Genomic DNA, 13,594 nt, shown 5'->3' on the forward strand with positions numbered 1-13,594 from the left:
TCCTTCAGTCCTTTCTCTAACTCCTCCGTTGGGGACCCAGTGCTCAGTCTGCTGGTTGACTGGGAGCATCCACCTCTGTATTTTTCAGGATTTGGCATAGCCTCAGGAGACAGCTATATCAGGCTCCTGTCAGCACGCACTTCTTGGCATCCACAGTAGATAGTGTCTGTGTTTGGCAACTGTATATGGGATGGATCCCCAGATGGGGCAGTCTCTGGATGGCCTTTCTTTCAATCTCTGTTTCACACTTTATTTCCGTATTTACTCCCATAAGTATTTTGTTCCCCCTTCTAAGAAGCACTGAAGCATCCACACTTTGGTCTTCCTTCTTCTTGAGCTTCATATGGCATGTGAATTGTATCTTGGGTATTCTGAGTTTTGGGGCTAATATCTACTTATCAGTGAGTGCATACCATGTGTGTTCTTTTGTGACTAGGTTACCTCACTCAGGGTGATATTTTCTATTCCATCCATTTGCCTAAGAATTTCATTATTTATTGTTTTTTAATAGCTGAGTAGTACTCCATTGTGTAAATGTACCACATTTTTTTTTATCCATTCCTCTGTAGAAGGACATATGGGTTCTTTTCAGCTTCTAGCTATTATAAATAAGGCTGCTATGAACATAGTGGAGCATGTATCCTTGTTATATGTTGGCACATCTTTTGAGTATATACCCAGGAGTGGTATAGTTGGGTCCTCAGGTAGTACTATGTGAATGTGTGTTCTAAATGAGACACACATTAGATGGAAAAAGAACTTAGTGAAGGAGTGGCAGTTGGGTAAGACCTTGCTGAACTGGGAATGGGGACAGAAAAGATGCTCTTCATGGCAGCTAAAAAACCTAAGGATAATGCACTTTATGGTTAAACAAAGACAGTAAGAAAACTGACTGATGGTGTTGGAGAGCTGCCTTAGAACTTGCTGCTCTTGCAGAGGACTCATGTTCTGCTTCCAGCACCTACACTGGTTGGCTCATAAACACCTATAGCTTCAGTTGACAGGGTATCTGATACCCACTTCTGACCTCTGCAGGGGCCTGAACAGAGGTAACCATGTGTATGTGTACGTGCACACACACACCCAAATAAATTTTTAATAAAAGATACCTTTGCATCCATAATCTATAGCTGGTGTTTGCGTGTGTGTGTGTGGCAGCAATTCTTATCATCATATCATAATGGAGAGTAAATAATTGGACCTATTCCATAGGTGAAAGAGTCCCTCTGATCAGTTTAAGAGCTAAGTAGAGGAGGAGAAGAAAAAAATACTTGAGGATCAAAAAGAGATTTCCTAGTCAATGGCTGAGCATCCAAAACATTCATTTTTATTTTATTTTGCTTTCTGTTACTGCTTCAGAATTAAATCACATTAGCCTTGTAAAATTAAATAGGATGGTTAACTGGGACACATCAGGTTAAATTCAATTCATAGCAAACTTTGGGATGTGACAAAACACTATATACTGTATTTTCATTATATACTGAATATATATGCATATATATGCATATATATACTGAATATATACAGTACATATGCTGAATATATACATATATATATGGAATTATGAATCTATTCATCTTTTTACACACAAAAGAACTTATTTTCTAGGAGAAAGTGACTTCTCCATCTTTGAAACCTCACAAGTATGTTCCATGGAACTATAGTGCTTAAAAGGCTACCTGTAGAAATGACTATAAGGGAGCCTGATATAGCTGTCTCCTGAGAGACTCTGCCAGTGCCTGACAAATACAGAAGTGAATGCTCACAGCCAACCGTTGGACTGAGCACAGGGTCCCCAATGAAGGAACTAGAGAAAGGACCCAAGGAGCTGAAGGGGTTTACAGCCCCATAGGAGGAACAACAATATGAACTAACCAGTACCCCCCCCCCAGAGCTCCCCGGGGCTAAACCACCAATCAAAGAAAACACATAGTGGGACTCATGGCTCTAGCTGCATATGTAGCAGAGGATGGCCTAGTTGGTCATCAGTGGGAGGAGAGGGCCTTGGACCTGTAAAGGTTCTGTGCCTCAGAATAGGGGAATGCCAGGGCCAGGAAGCCGGAGTGGGTAGATTGGTGAGCAGGGGGAGAGGGGAGGGGATAGGGGGTTTTCAGGGGGGAAACCAGGAAAGGGGATAACATTTGAAATGGAAATAAAGAAAATATATAATAAAAAAAATTTTGGCATAGAGTAACAACAGAAAAACAAAAACAAAAACAAAAAAACAACCAACTAAATCAAAACAAAACAAATGACTGTAAGAATATTGACTTCCGGGGAGGAAAGTATTTTAGAAATATAACTAGTAAGCTAACTAGCTTCCCACTCACCTGGACCATTCCAAGCATAAAAGCAAAGGGACTGAGCAAACTTAGAAGCCACTCCAAGGATACAGGAAGGTATCTGTACAATGCTGTGAATCCAAGACTTCCACAGGAAACAGTGAGCAAGAACACCACCAGGTCAGTGAGAAAAGACTTCTTTAGTAAAACACTCATCAAGAAAGACAAAGAGATCTATAACAAGAGAAGACCCAGTTGGTTTACGTTTATCTAAGAGTTCTTACTATAACAAAACAGATGATTTCCTGTATAAACTTCAGCTCTTTTCTACTAACTTTAAAGAATGTTAGAACTACAAAGAACTATAGATAAATACTATTTCAGTACATATTGTCTCATGCAAATACAAAACAGGTATATACAGCAATCACCTGATTGGTACCAACTTTGTTTCTCAGACTGAAAACCAAGAGAGCATTTTGTATTCACCAACTCACCAGAGATAAGCCATAGAAGAAAAAGAGACTGAAGATCACCATAAATCCAGTCAAAAAGACAAATTGGACCAGTTTTACAATAGTTGTCGAGAGAAGGGTCACAACGAAGACAATGACACCATAGAGCAAACCCCAGGACAGCCTGATACAAAAACAGAATTCTATTAGTATTCATGATTAGACAAAAAAGAGGTCCTATTTCTGGATATTCAAGTGACCCTTGTTTCAATCACACACTCATCCTCCCACCAAAATTCACAGGATCTTCTAGAATATATAAACCAATGTCGTGATTTAGGATTGTAAATAATCTTATACTTAGAATTAACAGAAAGATTAAGAACAAATCTTATGCACCCTGACAGTCTTTTCCATGGACGCATGTGTGTCTTGATGAGTTACTATTGCTGAGAAGTAAGTTAGAGTTTCTTTGTCCTATGTATAGGTTCTCTGATCTAACCTCTTTCCTGGCTTTGTAAGGAAATAAGTGTGCCTAATTCTATGCTTCCTTCTTCCTGTATTGTGCTTATAATAAAGTTTCTCTTCCTCCTTATAGGGACATCAAATGCTCTATATTCTTTAATATCAGCCATATTTTACTTAAGATAGGATGCTTTTGGGGTTCATATTATTATTACAAAACATATACTTGCTTTCCTTTGCTCATTTTCCTTTTCTTTATTAGTACTATCTGACAAGTTATAGTCTTAAAATCCTCATAGTCTTAACACTATAAATCTTAAAAGTGTCGATAAAGGGATATAAGGAGCTAGCTTGGTAGATAAAGTGCTTGGCATGGAAGGATGAAGACTGGAGTTCGATTCCCAGAACCTACAAAACCAAACCAAATAAACAAACAAAAACTGTGCACAGCGGCAAATGCTTGTGGTCCCAGAACTAGGGATAGGGAAATCGATAGATCCCTTGGACCAGGAGATGACAAGATTCTCTAGTAGGTCAATGAAATCTAACCCTTGAATTTCAGGCCAAAGAAAGACTCTGAATAAATTATATGAACAATAGCTGAGATGTGACACTGGAGTTGATTTCTGGACACATGCATGCACATACAAGAACACACACATACTAATACATAATGTTTAATGACAAAAAATCCTTTATGAATATATTATTGTAGTGATAACTACATGTCATAATAACAAGTTGTATTTTTGTTGATAAAAATAATTCTTATAGCACTTCCTACTTTCTCTGCAGTATCATTTACTGACCCAATTTACAAAAAAAGAATCCTACCAAAACGGAGCTAACTCATTCATTTCCACTAATCTCACAGATGGATGGATATTAACTTGTAGGAGCTTGAGAATAAGATAAATGTTTCCTGCTCCTGATTACGCATGCAATTCCTGCAAATGTAATTCCTACCCATGTAATGACATTTAGTTTTGTCAAGTCAAGAATATAAATCTTAAGTTATAGATTCATCTCAACTACCTACCATTTTCGTGACCAGTCTCACAAAACATTATATAGATCTCAACTTGAAAACAAGTGAGCTTATGGAGAATAAAATAGCCAGTGATTTCCAGGAGTGCAGGGAGAGTCTGAGGTTGAATAAATGGACAGAGAACAGTTTTGGGATAGTAAAACTGCAGTCCATGCTACGGAGACTATAGATGTAAGGCAGTATGCATTTGTTGACAATCATTTCACTGCAACACAGTGAGCCCTAATTTAAATAAGCTCTTTAGTCACTAATGACTGCTCTAGTTTATTAATTATGATAAATATATAAAATTCATGTTTGTAGGATTTGAGTGAGCCATTGCAACTTTCTGCTCAAGAAATAGACTATTTTTTTTAGATTTATCAGTCAGATTTATATCAATAAATTCTCAACCCACAAAATGCCCACACAATGAACTCAGAGCCAATAGACATTGATACAAACGTCCCACCTAGATTAGACAAATTGTCCTGTAATTATCCATCCCTTATACGATATTCATAGCTCCCTGTGGCTATTTAAAGTCATGCAGATCTGGTTCATCTTTCTCTTACTCCATCTTCCTTCCTTCTCTTTGTGCCTCCCTATCTCTCTCATCTCTAAAACACTCAGCCCACTGCCCAATCACAGGTTCTAGCCTTATCTTGTGCCTATCCTCACCTGCATATAGACAGTGTAGTGGCTATTCAACTTGACTATATCTGGAATGAACTGCAATCCAGAATTGGAAGGCTCACCAGTGACCCTAATCTGGAGGCTGGGAGATAGAAGTTTTTGACCTGGATCTTGGTATGGAGATCTTGAGGCATAGTAGCTATTGATTCCAGAAGATTAAGACAGGGAGATCTCTGAGTTCAAGGTCATCTGGGATTAAATGTGTGGTGGCACACACCCTTAATCTGGGCTATGCTTTCTGCTGGAGACCTACATAAGGACATTGGAAGAAGGAAGTCTCGTTCTCCTTCCTTTGCCTGCTTGCCATGTGGGACTGAGCAACTGCTGGATCCTTCGACTTTCATTCACAGCTGCTGTGGACCGTTGTTGGGAGTTGAACTGCAGACTGTAAGTCATCAATAAACCCCTTTACTATATAGAGACTATCTATAAGTTCTGTGACTCTTGAGAACCCTGACTAATATACACAGCAATCCACATTTCTCCCCTTTTGTACAGTTAAAAGGCTCTTTCCTCTCAAATGTAAATTGAACACAACTATTACCAATGTGTAATTTATAAAGTATAAGATACACCTAACACCCAACCCATCATTTTTGTCAATTAAATAGAACACTCTATTATCTATCCTATTATAGAAAAAGAGACTATGGATAAATAATGTGTTTACCATGGCATGATTCTTACATATCCCATGACCAAGGAAGACCATGTTGCTTTGTGGTAATTGAAGAGTAGAAACCTAGTCTTTCAACTTGCAGTTTAGACACAGATCATAACCCTAACTTCCCAAACACATGTGAATATTTAGTATCTACTGATCACCAAATACTTTTCAAAGTTTAGGTTAGGGTTTTACAAGAATGTGGTGAGGGGCCAGAAATGTGACTCAGTGGGTTAAGAGCATTGACTATTCTTGTTGAGAACCCAGGGTTGATTCCCAGCATCCATGCAGCAACTCACAAATATGTGTAACATATCATCTAGCCTCTGTGGGCTCCAGACACACATGTGATGTACAGACATGCATGCAGGCAAAACACCCATACACATAAAATAAGAAAATGGTTTTTAAAAAGAATGAGAATAGTTAATCATGCCAACAACCATGCAAGGATGGTATAATTGGATGTTATCCCCCACTTTGGCAGAGGCAGAAACTGAGGCTCACTGATGTGTGCCATTTTCCTGTGATAACACAACTGGCAAGGGGCAAAGGAGGCATCAGTAGATGCTTACTTTATTTTCCTGCTCTTTTGTTTCTCTTGGGTAAATCTACTGCTTGGGGAGCATAGCACTTAGTATCTTCGCCTCGGCAGTGGATTTTTCCATAATGCTTTTAGCAGAGTATCCCATTTAAGTGATCGAATAAATTGCTTAATTTTTTCCAATAGCAACAAGAACCAAGGCAGTTGTTCCCAACCTGTAGGTCATGACCCCTTTGGTAAAAACCCATCCCCAAAAGTATTTACATTATGATCCATCACAGTAGTAGCAATGAAAATTATGAAGTAGCAATGAAAATAATTTTATGGTTGGAGAATCACCCCAACATGAAGGCTCACAGCATTAGGGAGGATGTAAGCCACTTCTCTAAAGGAAGCATTTTATCTACTATTAGATTTCTCATGAATCTGAAAGCAATAGATATTGATTGTGCAATATCTGAAATGTCACTCAATGTATGGCAAATCTGTACACATTGTTCATCTCATAGTTAAGTGTGACCAAGTCCAGGCTTTTTCTGTCAAGCATTACACCAGGAAGATCCCATGTAATTCAGAAAAACAAATCAAGAATGTTCTAATAATGGCAGAGGCTTTATTTGAGACCATGCCATACCCCTGAAGTTGACCTTGAACTCCACATGTGGTCATTAATGACCTTAAACTTCTCCTTATTCTTCCTCTACCCTCCAAGAGCTGAGATTATGGGTATGTGCCACCATGCCCAGTTTATAGAGTGTTAAGGATCAGACTCAAGTCTTTAAGCATGCCAGACAAGCGCTCTGCCAGCTGAGCTACAGTCCTGCTTCCTAGTAGTGTTTTTATCCTAAAAGCTCACTTTTTCTGAGCCCCTCCACTCACTCACCAGAATGCTGAATCCCGAAGGCCCATCACTGCCATCAAGCCCTTCATCTTTTTCCTTTCTCTTGTAACACCAGCTGAGATATAATAGGTAAGTGGGGAGAAACGAATGATACAGAAAAAAAGGAAGCAGTCTGTCGTTGTCCCTTCTTGCCCAACGAAAGAATCTATCTTGATGTATTTTCCGGTAAGTGACATCATCTCTTCCATCACTGAGTGATTTGTTGTGACCTAAACAAAGATATCAATGAAGACACAAACAGCATCCTGTTTCCCTGGAAGATATAACTGACTTGTCTGGATTGGAAGTTAGCCCGAGTGTCTTCTCACATGTTCTGTAACTCGGTTACTTAAATTCTAGAGTCAAATCTCTCATCCTGGTCGGCCCACATTACTCCAAGTTTTATCAACTTCATGTTTATCATTGTCTGTTCACTTCTCGTGGAACATCGTTCTCTATTATATAAGGTAGATACACTTCCCACAGTGATAGGGATAAGGATCTCTTTAATAGGAATCCTTCCATCTAAGCAGAGAATTCTGTGTTCCTTTACAGACACAAGCATTCCATGATAACGTGTGTTTTCTATTTTAATAATCATGTGATTATGTGTCTGTCTCCCTAAGAGGACTGATTCCTAGAGAAAAAAGTCTTATTCTGTCCATGGTGCTGTTATTCTACTCTAACTGGTAATGTGGCCACTTTGGTGAACTTTACTTTGGTGAAATGTGGATAGGTGCATAGTAAATCATCATGAAATAGTAACTGATAGTGAGAGAATGAAAGAACATAGCTGTCTACTGACATGTTCACAAAACTGAGTAGGATTAATTTTCATCAGACATTTACACTCACTTCTATGATGGCAGCGTTAATGGCAGCTTGAAGAGCCACAAACCCATCTCTCCAGAATTCTGAAAGGCCACAATAAATGATCTCTCCATAGGAATGACAATGAGCTTTGAAAACAAAGGAAAAATATGAGCGTGGGATGTGACCCTAATATGGCAAACAGTGAATTTTACAATATCCTCAGGCACTGAAAACACATTTATTGCCTTGAAATCCATAAAATCTCAAATTTGTAGTTATTAATAATTATTGAAGTGAGGATAGAAAGCCAAGCACCCTAGAAGATGTTCTTGTTTCTACATTTTCTTAGAGTCAGTACTTTGTCATATTTTCTTCTGTTTCTCTATTCATAATTTTGAGTTTTTCTTTCCCCTTTTGTATTTATGATTATGATTATTATTATTATTATTACTATGATCTGATGCAGGAGAATTAAACTTATAGCCTTATACTTCCTGGATAAGCATCATAGCAGTGAGCTATACTCCCAATCTTTGAACTAGTGTTTTAAAATAACTTTGAAGATTATCCAAAGGTAGTAGCAAAGTCTAAAATAACACAAAGACCCCACTGTAGTCAAGTATTTTTCTAATGAGATAATATACAACAAAGTCAAGAGCAGATGAAATTCATAAGATAATAATTAGGTAGACGTATGAAGAAAAGTTACATTGAAAAATAAAAAGTCAAATGTATCCCCCACCATCGAAATTTCAACTACAGTTCATTAAAGATAACCCAACATTAAGTTAGAAAATTTGCTCTGTGCTATGTTAACTTAAAAATATCTTTAACTGATGGAGGCACATGTCATCTTAAAAATGGCATATTGGCAAGCAGAAGTAACATCTGTAAGTGGCCCCGTGCACCTTAAGAAGTGAAGTCGAAAAGGTGCCAACCCCTGTTTCTTCTGTGGTCTTGTTCTATTGATTCAATCTCTCATCATCCCAGGACAAACACTTTCCTAATATTAATGGCCACTGATAAGTTCTTTAAACGATGTTTGTATTTCTAAACAACACTCCTCCTCCACTCTTACCAATGATGAAAGGCAAGTTCTTTGCTGCTCTTATTATGTTTTAGTTTTATTTTTGAAGAATTATTATTATTATTATTCTGTAACCTAAGCTGGCATGAAACTCAGTAGGTAGCCCATGCTGGCCTTGAACTTGTAATCATCCTCTTGTCTCAGGTCTAACCTATCCTATCTGGCCATGGGTATATCTTTTCGAAAGTTCTAGCCTGATAACACAACCCCAACTAGTGCAAGCACAAGACCATGTGATTTGTCTGCGATGGAAGATCAAGGTTCCTGTTGGCAAAGTTGTTAAACTCAGATGTCATCAGGAAACCTGAACAGGATACACTGGTTTTTAGCAATCACCTTCACTATTGGATACTGTGATCTTTCTCTTTCATGTGGATTTAGTTTATGATGAATGTGTGTGTGTGTGTGTGTGTGTGTGTGTACGCATGCACAGGCATATGTATGTGTGTGTGCGCGTAACATTTCTTGTTTTTCTAATTTTATTTACCTCTAGAAGTCAACTTTACCTTTGTAATGGTGGGGGTGGGAAGTATGAGTTAATGTGTATGTTCATGTGTGCACACAAGTGTGAAGGTCAGATGTCAACCCTGAGTGTTGTTTCTTGGGAGCCATCCACCTTGTCTTGTGAGATGGGAGTCTCTCATTAAGGTCAGGGACTCACTAAATAGGCTAGCCTGGCTGTCTAGGGAACTACAACTCCAGCACTGCATTTGCAAGAGAGCATCACCACGAGTTCTAGGCAGCAAACTACCCAACCCCTGCTTGCTCAGCACGTCCTTTACTAACCGAGGTATCTCCTCCGCTCCCTGCCTTTGTTACTGAAGCTTATTGTTTCGTATTAATTAATATCCTGTTCAAGTTTCCTTTTTGTTGCTATGATATAACCCCATGTCCAAAAGTAACTTGGGAACTGAGGACTTATTTTAGCTTAAAAGTTCTGGTACATCATTAAGGGAAGTCAAGGCAGGCACATGGATTGCTCCCTGTTGCTTGTTCAGCTACATTTATTTTACAGCCTAGACTCACTTCCCTAGAGATAGTACTACCCACAGTGTGCTGGACCCTCCTACATTGATTAGCAATTAAGAAAATGGGATATAGATATGCCCACAGGCCAATCTAAGGGAAGAAATTCTTGAGTCAAGGTCCCCTTTTCCCATATTGTCCAATTAAAACTGAAACTAGGCAGGACATAGCCCTACATTTCTTATAACATTAGAAAAATGGAAAGCCCTCCAGTGCAGGAGCTGCACAGTCACCTGTGTGGTCCTGATGCTCCTTTATGGTGGGGATCCTTGCTCCTTTTATGAACTTCAAGTTGTAGGAGTAAGCGTTGGTGAATATGACCCCCACTACATCACTGAAACGCATTGAAATGAGTTCTGTCATATTTTCTTCATTCGGAGAAGCCAATATTTTTCTTCCTGGCATTCCAAGAAAGAAAAAAAAAGTTCTATAAATACATTTCTCTAAACAATACCTACGAGAGGCCACTTTAGGTACTTTTCTGTTGCTGTAATTCAAACACCATGAGCAAAGTCAACTTAAGGAGGAGAAAACTGATTTTAGCCTGTAGCTCCAGAGTGAAGAGTCTACTGTGGCAGGGCAGAGCCATGGCAGCAGGAGGAGGGATATCATATCTTCAAATGCAAGTATAAAGCAGAGACAGTGGCCTGCAAGTAGGGTAAGGCTTTATACTCTCAAAGTCTACCCCCAGTGACATACTTCCTTCAGCAAGGCCACAGCTCCTAACCTCCTCAAACAGCACCACCACATATACACTGTTCAAATGTATTGAGGTCTTGTTTCTCTTTCAAACAATCATAAAACCATATAGGGGTGGGTCTGATGCTGTCCTGTTTCCCAACAGCTTCTTGATATATCTGTAAAGAAGCCATGGGCCAGTTGCTGGGAGGAAGGAATAGGTGGGATTTGGGGTCCCTGGAGGAAGCAGACAGATGCAAGGGAAGTGTGGAGAGTTTGCCATGCTTTTGACGGAGAAAAGTTGACCACCCATATGAGATCTCCAAGCAGGAGTAACCACACAGGCTGCTCCTACAGGTAGGTGGTCAAGGACGTGACTGAGCAACTAAAGTTAAGGGCAGGAGGAAAAGGCAGAGCTAAGGATGTTGATAAGGGCTTGCTTTTCTAGGTGGGAGATAAGAGGTGCCCAGCAATTGTGTTAAAAGGCAAGTTGAAATTGAACAAACTGTGTGTGTGTGTGTCTTTTATCTGTGGATTCCAAAGAAGCTGGGTGGGGGCTGGTAGCATAGCCCATTCCTGGAGCTTAGGTGGGGTAACAAAGCTACACACAACAGAAACCTTATTCCATTCCCCTCCCAGATAAAATTTGTAATGGAAATAACCTCAAATTGTCTAATGACCTTGGATGAATCGCTCATACTAAAAATGTCCAAAATATATTTCCAATGTTGTGGATAAAATCAGAGGAATGTATGTAACTAGTTATTGTCTTTCATATACTCTAATAACAGTTTCTCACAATACAAAATAACCTACCATTCCAATTAGACTATTTAATATTGTAGAGGAAGATAAGGGTTCAAAAATTAAAAAACAAAAAAAAAACAAAAAAACAAACCATAAGTGTATCTGTAGCTTAATTGCTTAATTGCTTTTTCTTTAGGAGAAGATATTACTCGAATTCCTTTTCCCTAAAAACCCATTATTTTCACTCCACAGAAAACATCTATGACACGGAGAGTAGAAATAGAAAGATGTGGGTCTTGGGTAGCAGGTCAAATCAGGGTGTGATCTTAAATTAGAAGCAGGTTCAGTATGGAGGGGTTCGATGCCCAGCACCCCCGAATGTATATTCAGGTTCAGGCTCAATGTCAGAAGACGGTTAGTGGGATGCCAGAGGACACTGGTTTGGGATGTTTTGTATCCATGTGGCCCTCAGTGGGCAGGGAAGCAGAGACAGGAAGGAAAACCTCAGCATAGTCTGGGGACCACGGTCACAGAGACTCCCAGGAGCAGGTGGTTTGCCCAAGCATACACTGTGGTGAGGGTGGACTCGTAGATATTGAATCTGCTTCTGAGGTCAGAATCCCAGTAGACAAGTCATGGTTACCCGAGCCAGAGCAAGCCTATGGATAGATATGACTAAAAAGGGAAGAAAGATATTATAGATTTCCAGTGACTGGGTCCAGTCAACGGGAGTGCCTTTGATGGACCATGCGAATACAGCCAATTAATGACAAGGTCTTCCTGCGATATCGTCATCACACTCAGCTGACATCACAGGGCCATCACCATAGCTGAGATTCTTTGGTATTTTTTTCCTTGCTTCATACTAAAGGACACTGTAGGATTTGAAGTTGTATTTAAGAGAAATAAAAAGAAAAAAGAAAAAGAAATCTGTTATTTTCCACCTGCTGGCTTTAACTTGTCTTCCTACTAGGAAACATTCTGAAAGTTCAGTCGCAAACACCAGTCTGCTTGCTCTTTTGGGTTGACATGGTTTGGATGCGTTCTTGGGGTGGCTCTGAACCCGAGCTGGAGCTGATAGGAAAGATATCCTTGATTCCTACCCATGCCCCTAACCTGGTTGAAACTAATTCTTGAGACTGCACTGAACAAACTCAGAACAAGACAAACAGGTAATAAGTTGTCAATTGACTTAAAACCATTAACATTCACTTACAAGTGAAAGACTCAAGATATATGCTACTGACCTGATCCTCCAAACGAATGAAAGGGGGCTCAAAGGTTCTTTAGGAAATACCTGAAGTACTACACAATAATACAGCAAAACTGTCCCCAAAGCTCCCCCACCCCCACTACTCTTGCTGCTCTACCATTATAAAAAGAAAACCTGTGACCAAGTTTTTTTTAATTATCATAATGCTCCTCCCATGTAAATAATCTAACATAAAAAGCAAAGACTGAAACAGAGAACTCATTTTAGAAGAACTTTTAAATAGAATGCTGACGCTGCAAATGGTGACACAAGGTTATCCCAGTACTTGGGAAGCTGACACAGGACTATGAGATTTTGGCCAGCCTGAGCTATACAGTGGTAACCTATCACAGATTTTATTAATAAAGACGTGTGTGTGTGTGTGTGTGTGTGTGTGTTAAAGGGTCAGTGATTGAGTTTTAAATTTTAAAAAAAGGCAATGCTAATTATTCTTAGGCCCTGATGTGAGCTAGGGAAACCATGCTGCTGATATGCTATACAATTAGTAATTTTGAATAAATAATGGATTAAGTGAGGTGCTGAAGAGATGACCCAGTTGGTAAGAGTATTTGTCCTACAAACATGAGGACCCCGGTTCCAATTTCCCAGGACCCATATATATATATATATAAAAACTGGATATGGCTAGATATGGCTCAGCAATTGGAAGCGATTCAGTGAGCTGTCTGGCCAGTCATCCTAACCAAGCCTACACAATGGTCTTCCAGTTCAGTGAAAGACTGTCTCAGGCAATAAGATGGGAATAATAAAGGAAGACAGCTTACATCTTGTTTGGGACTCTGCTAGCTTCTACACCTGAATGCTAATGTACATGGAACACACACACACACACACACACACACACACACACACAGAGAGAGAGAGAGAGAGAGAGAGAGAGAGAGAGAGAGATTACCAAGTGAACTATATATTAACCAGTGTATATGTATAACCAACTGAACTAAGAAGAGAGAT

At 39.4% G+C, this 13,594-nt stretch overlaps 1 protein-coding gene across 4 annotated transcripts in view; it reads right to left on the reverse strand.

The window, feature by feature from the left end:
• Positions 1-13,594, reverse strand: part of Abca8a (ATP-binding cassette, sub-family A (ABC1), member 8a) — a 71,947-nt gene that overhangs the window by 50,657 nt on the left and 7,696 nt on the right. For all 4 annotated transcript variants that reach the window (XM_006533063.3, XM_006533062.4, NM_153145.4 and 1 more), the window contains exons 4-8: positions 10,176-10,340; positions 7,872-7,975; positions 7,020-7,246; positions 2,783-2,924; positions 2,334-2,519 (exon numbers count right to left, since the gene is read on the reverse strand). In XM_006533063.3, the coding sequence (XP_006533126.1) occupies positions 2,334-2,519; positions 2,783-2,924; positions 7,020-7,246; positions 7,872-7,975; positions 10,176-10,340 (824 nt within the window). The remainder of the gene's footprint in view (positions 1-2,333; positions 2,520-2,782; positions 2,925-7,019; positions 7,247-7,871; positions 7,976-10,175; positions 10,341-13,594) is intronic.

Source organism: Mus musculus, chromosome 11 (genome assembly GCF_000001635.26).
Source record: "Mus musculus strain C57BL/6J chromosome 11, GRCm38.p6 C57BL/6J".
Lineage (NCBI taxonomy): Eukaryota > Metazoa > Chordata > Mammalia > Rodentia > Muridae > Mus > Mus musculus.